This window comes from Centruroides sculpturatus, unplaced genomic scaffold, assembly GCF_000671375.1.
Source record: "Centruroides sculpturatus isolate CEXI.00-Female unplaced genomic scaffold, Cexi_2.0 scaffold368, whole genome shotgun sequence".
NCBI lineage: Eukaryota > Metazoa > Arthropoda > Arachnida > Scorpiones > Buthidae > Centruroides > Centruroides sculpturatus.
The window spans coordinates 240,764-248,960 of record NW_019385149.1 but is presented as its reverse complement, the minus strand read 5'-3'; the positions used below and the strand labels follow the sequence as shown (position 1 = coordinate 248,960).

General features: G+C 27.5%; 1 protein-coding gene across 1 annotated transcript in view; it reads right to left on the bottom strand.

The window, feature by feature from the left end:
* The window catches only part of LOC111635453 (ATP-dependent RNA helicase A-like), a 75,003-nt gene that overhangs the window by 57,635 nt on the left and 9,171 nt on the right, over positions 1-8,197 (bottom strand). The window contains 2 exon segments of the mRNA XM_023380415.1: positions 2,818-2,976; positions 3,053-3,130. Of these exon segments, the coding sequence (XP_023236183.1) occupies positions 2,818-2,976; positions 3,053-3,130 (237 nt within the window).

The window sequence follows — 8,197 nt, the reverse complement described above, 5'->3', positions numbered from 1 at the left end:
ATGTCTTTATTTTTCGCGATTGTCCATATCGTCGTTCTCGGAATACGGTAAACAACAGTTAAAATCTCGAACACGCGTGCCACCTTCGTATTTCTCAACAATCTCTTTCATCAGTTCCATTGTAATTCTAGTCATTTTTTTAGTTTTCTTTCACTTTTCATTTGCCTTTTTGTGATTCGTGATTAATAAAAATAATAAAATTTTACTTACAAATTAAAATCAGAAGAAATTTAACAAAGTTATAAACCGTTGCACTGCGAACGTCTAGTCTGGTCTAGTACACCGATAGTGCTACTTGTTCATTGATGGCACGTATAATTGAATTATGTCGTATACCGAACAAAAGTCGTATACCGAGCAAAATTTGTTTCGTCCAAACAGGACGTATTCTAAGGCAGATGTATACCGAGGTACCACTGTATTTTGTATCTAGATCTAAGTATTTTTAATGTCATCTAGATATTTTTCTCCAAAATTTATAGCATATGACCTAATGAATTTAGATGTTTTATTTTGTCATTCATATATTTCTTCACAGAATTTATATTAGCACATAGCCTATGAAATCCAGATATTTTTATTTCATTTTTTTAGATATTTTGTTTCAATTAGAGTTCAAATTGCTGGTCGGCATTTGCGATTATTTGTATATTAAATTCATTTAATCTCTAAAGTGCCAAAAAGAAACCATGTGTTTACTGATGATTGAAAAAGTCTGTGATCATATTGACGAAGTGAAATATGAACTGTACTTTTCAGAATTTTCAGTAACTCACGATGGGCATCAAACATTAAAAATCACTTGAAACATACGAAACATAAGGCAAGAAATAGGAACTTCCTCAAATGTATTGTCATATTTTAAATGTATCAATTTAAGTGACAAAGAATTTTTAAAAAAGTTCACATTAGTGATAAATATTAATAACTTCTTAATAATAAGATAGTTCAGTTATTAAAAATTGCTTTTAACTCGTTGTTTTGTTAACAACTACTTTATTTAGTGTTTTCAATCATAGGTACTTATCCTAGTAGGCTTAACTTTCTGTTGCGAATATTTTCTCAAAATTGTCCCAGTTTGAGAAAAAAATATTATGGTAAGCCTATCTATCATAGTTACAAAATAAAGTAGATGTTTTGAGCTTTTTTGTAGCCATCATCAACTTTAGTTCATAAAGAACACTATCTACAGAATCATACTCAAAATTTAGAATTACAGCAGAATTCCAATCAAGAGATTCTGCATTATCCAAGATGAGTCTATAACAACTTTTCTTGTACTGTAATTCTTATACTGTACATATGTATTAAAACAATAATATGTATTACAAATGATTTATTTCTGTTACATTTTATTAATTAACTTTTTTGAGTCAAACTGTTCATATTAAAATGCAACTATTAATACAATAAAACACATTTTTATTCTTATTGTACATATTAGCTTTATAATAAATGATATAAAAATTGTTCTCCTCATATTTGATAAAACTCATTAAGATGTAAAAAAAAGAGGTTTAAAGGTGATACCAAGATCTTTTATATTTGTAACTTTTAATCCTAAATGGCCGTGGCCACCCATTTTATCTGAGGTAGTGTTAGTTTCTGCAAATAATCAGAGTTCTATCGTAAAATAGTTAAGTTATCAAAAATAGAATATACAAATTTAAATTTGTTACATGCTATTAATATGTATCAAATGCAGTTCAAATTGGATTATTGAGTCAAATGGTTAACATGCTAAAAAAACTATGTATGTTAACAAACCACATTAAAACCAGCTTCTTTAACATTGTATTTACTCATTTGTTTACTTATCATAAAATTTTAGTAACTTAAAATGCTAAAATTTACAAAGAATGTGTGCTGTGCTATTCAAATTATATATAATTTAGCACCTAATGTTCTATTTTATCAATTCAGTTCAAACTTTTGCTCAAATCTACAGATCTACCCAGACACAGAAGTTGAAAATGTAAGATTCCGTAAACATTCATCCAGATTAAATTTTACATCAGTAGAAGTTCAAATCAGATTATTTTATAAGAATTTTGCTTTTGAAAACATCATCTTCAATAAACTCACAAACCAAAAATAAATTAAATTTTGTCTTATTTGCAGAAATACTGTATATTTCCGCAAATAAGACAAAGTATAAATTTTCAACAAAGTTTTATAGTTTTAGCATATATATGTCCTATAAGATGACCTCCAAACTATCAATGGCCTATGAATTTAGTTTATATCAGCAATCATCATCCGGATAATAATGCTGTATAGTGTACATGGAATTATGTACTCTTTGTAATTTTTCAAATGAACAAATTTTATTTTTTTGCATCTGGCAGCACTGCTTTGCAATTGTTGCAAACATTCACACTGATTCAGGCATTTGGCTAATGATCTTGAATATTCTATTTTGTGGACATACCCTACTCTCTACTAGTAAATAATTATGATTTGTCTGTTTTTATAATGGTTTTAATTTATATAAATTTCAATCTAATTTTTTTGTATCTGTCCTATAAGATGACCCCGGATTTTGGGGATCTTTTTTTATAATTCAACTATCGTCTTATCTGTGAAAATATACAGTAAATTTACTGTATATTTCCACAATAAGTAAATGAATAAATATTTATTTAATTTATTTGATTAAATCTAAACAAATATATTTAATGTAATAAATCTTTTCAAAAAGATTTTTTTTTTTAGTTCTTTCAATTCTATTTAGTTTTAGCATTGATATATAAGTATTCAGTGATTTAATCATTTCAATGGCAATAATATCTAAATTAAACCAAGATAAAGATAAAAATCAGAATTATTATTACTACAATGTATCAATTTAGTTACCTGGGTGGTTTTTCCACAACCTGTAGCTCCTCTAATAATAACTACACGATTATGTTTAACTGCATTTAAAATTTCATCTTGGCTTGCCCAAACAGGCAATTTTGATCTCTCTTCAATCATCTGTTAAAAATAAATTTCAACCATAATAATGAAAAATCTTGTTAAAGCAAATTTACATGATTAAAGAGGATACTACCTTCTGAAGAGCAGCATCATTTTCCAATTGATCTGCATAGTTCTTTTGCAGTTCAAGACTAATTTGTTGCAATGACATCTGTAGGAATATAAGATTTAAAAAATCAGAAAATTAAAATTATTACTGCTTAAAAATAATAATAAAATTAAGTAAACCTATATATTTTTATATAATTTTAGTAATAATATTGTCAATTGCTTTTTATTCTGAAAAGAAGCCAGTTAGGTTTCCTGTCCAAAACACACAATTCTAACAAAAAGCTGTCTTCTGAGTTAAAATCAGTATAGGTAAGGCCCAATTTAAAGCACATGCCTTAAAACTTTTTTAATTTAAAAAATATCTTCAATTTGTATTTCATTTCTTATTATTAATAAAATCAATTATATATATGAATCTGTACAAATATTAGTATAATTAACACAAAACTGTTAATAACAGTTTTTTCAATATATGCAATTTTAATAATCCTATAAATGGACAGCTAAAAAAGAAAAACAAATTGATACCATGTGCCTTAGACATTTTATCTGGACTACCATTTAAAAATGTTGTCTGGCCTTATCTAAACTAAATACCATAACTAAATTTATGAACCATTTCTATAAGTTCTTGATACTATTATAATTCAAGTTCAACTAATTCTTCATTGAATTCTAAACGATAATAGAAAATTACTGATATTTAGATTATCTAATGCCTATGCTTAATGATTTCTAGAACTATCAAGTCCTATAAATTATTAAAAGAATCATATTATCTATGACAAATGGTAATGTTTACTTTCGTCTTCTACAGCAAAAAACCTTGACTGTAATTGACTGCTATCTGTCAAATCAATATAGTGGTTATAATCTACTGCTACACTTCTTACAAACAAATGTAAGTCCTTATAATGTCACTTATTTTCATTTAATCTTCTAAATAAATTCTTCTCACACTTTAAATTCTCAAATATGCATGTTTGAAATATGCAATTTTAAAATAACATAATAGAAAAACCAACACACATTGTTCAAAATATGTTCACAATTCAAAATTTCACACACACAAAATGGTTATGTTAATAACAATGTTTACATATACAGGCATAAATCGGATTAAGTCGTTTCGAGTTAAGTCATTCTCAATTATACATTGTTTGTCAAAAAAAAATATATGGAAAAATAAAAATCAAGTTTAAATCATTTTATTCAACTTTACATCTGTCTGCCACAAATATTGAAGTCGTAATATCACTAGAAAAGCATTAAAAGCACAAAAATCATATTAAAATATACACATTTACAGTAAATGTTAATATGATCATCATAAATCCTATAGAACAAAATATGAAAACATCTGGTTGTCATCTTATTTAGCTGTCTTTAAGACTCAATTATTGGCATTTTCCACAGTAGTTCCAATATCTACTGTTTGGCATCAATGTCAGCACAACTCGATATTGGTAAATTTAACGAAAAATTAATTTATTTTCTACTATCGCAAAATAATTTTAATAACTGTATATGTTATTTAACCTTACAAAATCATTTTATTTTATAATGTCTTAGAGCAAACCACATTCACAAATAAAGAGTCCGTAATGTACTGTAAACCTTGCCAAACTGTAAACATGTATATTTACAAGTTTGTGTACATGTATTCGTAAATTTAGATTTTTTTTTCTATACTATATTAAAAACTAAAATTTATTTGTTTGTAAGCTTAAAATAGATTCTTATTAATAACCATATATTATTAAAAATGCATTTATAAATAAAATACAGAACTGGGAATGGTTATTTGTGGTTTAGCCTAGTGACAAGTAAATTCGGAGACAGGTAAATTTGACTTAAGTTGCCTCTCCTAGAACAAATTACCAATGTAAGGCAAGATATATCTGCATCATATCATTTAGGTGCCATTGACCAGTAGAAAATTCATTAAAATGAAAGTCTGAAAGAGCAGTTAAATTCTTCTGAATAAAAGCTGATTAAGGAAAGTATTCTCTTGGAGTAATGCAGTGGTTTCCAAACTTAATATACCACCATCCTCTTTCAGAAAAAAATTGTTATGACTCCTCAATTTTCATAACAATCTAATTTCATACATACTGTCCTTATAATTTATTTAATGGCCTAAAAAACAATATACCTTATTAAATAAAGTATATTGTTCACAGGGCTTGACTCTTGCTGAGACATTTCAGCAAGAGTGTGAGAGGATTTTTATCATTTGTACCAGAGTTATTTGGATGAGGTTGTGAATTAGGCATAACTGTTTTGATGATTCAATTTTTCATCAATTTAACTTTCTGTTTGTTTGTCTGTATTAAAAAATGATAATTTGGTAAAAGCTGCATGCCCCTTGCAATAGCATCATGCCCCATATATTGGAGTAATGGCTTCAGGTATGAGCCAGAAGGTACCTAACAAGATGACACAAAACTTTCCTTACACTATCCCATGTTGAAATTTTTCTCCATTGTGTGTCTCTTCACGGTTAAATTTTTGTCGATATTAAGCCTAATAAAAATTTTTTTTAAAANTTATTAACCATATATTATTAAAAATGCATTTATAAATAAAATACAGAACTGGGAATGGTTATTTGTGGTTTAGCCTAGTGACAAGTAAATTCGGAGACAGGTAAATTTGACTTAAGTTGCCTCTCCTAAAACAAATTACCAATGTAAGGCAAGATATATCTGCATCATATCATTTAGGTGCCATTGACCAGTAGAAAATTCATTAAAATGAATGTCTGAAAGATCAGTTAAATTCTTCTGAATAAAAGCTGATTAAGGAAAGTATTCTCTTGGAGTAATGCAGTGGTTTCCAAACTTAATGTACCACCATCCTCTTTCAGAAGAAAATTGTTATGACCCCCTCAATTTTCATAACAATCTAATTTCATAGATACTGTCCTTATAATTTATTTAATGGCCTACAAAACAATATACCTTTTTAAATAAAGTATATTGTTCACAGGGCTTGACTCTTGCTGAGACATTTCAGCAAGAATGTGAGCAGATTTTTATCATTTGTACCAGAGTTATTTGGATGAGGTTGTGAATTAGGCATAACTGTTTTGCTGATTCATTTTTTCATCAATTTAACTTTCTGTTTGTTTGTCTGTATTAAAAAATGATAATTTGGTAAAAGCTGCATGCCCCTTGCAATAGCATCATGCCCCATAGATTGGAGTAATGGCTTCAGGTATGATCCAGAAGGTACCAACAAGATGACACAAAACTTTCCGTACACTATTCCATGTTAAAATTTTTCTCCATTGCGTGTCTCTTCACGGTTAAATTTTTGTCGATATTAAGCCTAATGAAAATTTTTTTTAAAATAATAATCATGGCTATTGTATTGCTAAAAATTATTTTTTTATTATACACATATAAAATAAATATATTGAAAAATGTAAAAACAAAAAAAATTATATTTCAGAAATTAATTTTAATATAAAAATTATGCCGACTTACAACATCTAGTATAAAAAATGTCCCGATGCAGAAACAAGATATCTCGGTCCAACAGTCAAGGTCATAAGGTCACTGCACGAGATATTTCAGGAATAACACGGGACAGGTTAATCAGCTTTTATTCATAATTTACAAGCAAACTTTTAAACATACCACTATTAAAGTAAAGCTACATCAAATTTAATAATTTTCTTTTTTCTGTTTTTTACAACTAGATTTTCAATAAACAGATAAATTGCAATTTATCTGTACAAACTGTTTTCATTTTATTCATATTGCTTGTTTTATATTGAAGTATTAAAATTATATTAAGGCGGCATATTCACATCTTTAGCATTATTAAAATACTTGCATGCAGAACACAATTAAATTATGGCATTTACCATTGTTTTAATGGAAAATTTTCTTCATATTATGCAAAATTTAAAACACATGACACTTACCTAGAATGTAACACTCATATAATTTGAGAACTCAGTATACATCAATATAACTGAAAGAAGGAAAATAAAAATAGTTCCTATTTTTACTCTCCCATCTCTATTACATATAACAGAGGAAACATATGGCAATTGGGCAAAAAATTACCACCCAAGATCTTTACATTTTTGGATTCAGAACCTTGAAACATCATGAAATGCAAAAAATTTGGAAGTTTTTTCTGTATGTATGGATGTTAGTGTTTGGCATGATTTTGTTCACCCTCTTTGAAGCTTAATAATTCCTGTGCATATTGTTGAAATTTTGCAGTTTATTAGCAGGATTGATGATATTAAATTTTGATTAAAGGGAGTTGTGTGTCATATCTCAAGTAGAATCCAACTTAATGNTTCTTCATATTATGCAAAATTTAAAACACATGACACTTACCTAGAATGTAACACTCATATAATTTGAGAACTCAGTATACATCAATATAACTGAAAGAAGGAAAATAAAAATAGTTCCTATTTTTACTCTCCCATCTCTATTACATATAACAGAGGAAATGTATGGCAATTCGGCAAAAAATTACCACACAAGATCTTTACATTTTTGGACTCAGAACCTTGAAACATCAAGAAATGCAAAAAATTTGGAAGTTTTTTCTGTATGTATGGATGTTAGTTTGAAGCTTAATAATTCCTGTGCATTTTGTTGAAATTTTGCAGTTTATTAGCAGGATTGATGATATTAAATTTTGATTAAAGGGAGTTGTGTGTCATATCTCAAGTAGAATCCAACTTAATGATGATTTTACTCATTAATAGCATTTATAATTTTTTTTTAATAAATCCCATCCTTACCCTCAAAATTAAGCTTTTTGCCATTCTATAATAATTAAAAATACAAAAAGTTTTTGTTATAACAGATGACACCATACACACAGTTTTAAATGTTGCTGGATTTTTATAACTTCTTTTCAAGAAATGAATAACCACAACAATTTGTTACCATTCACATCTATATATATAACCCATTCAACAGGTGTCTGTCCACGTAACCGTTTGATAACGTACACTAGAGGCACCCCTATCGTGTGTCATATTTCAAACATTCAAATTAACAATTTTAATTATTATTTAAATTAACAATATAAATTATTATTATTCATTTGGCCCATAAATTATTATTTGGTCAATATAACAATATAAATAATTCAGTATATTTGTAATAGGAATTTATTATTTCAGGGG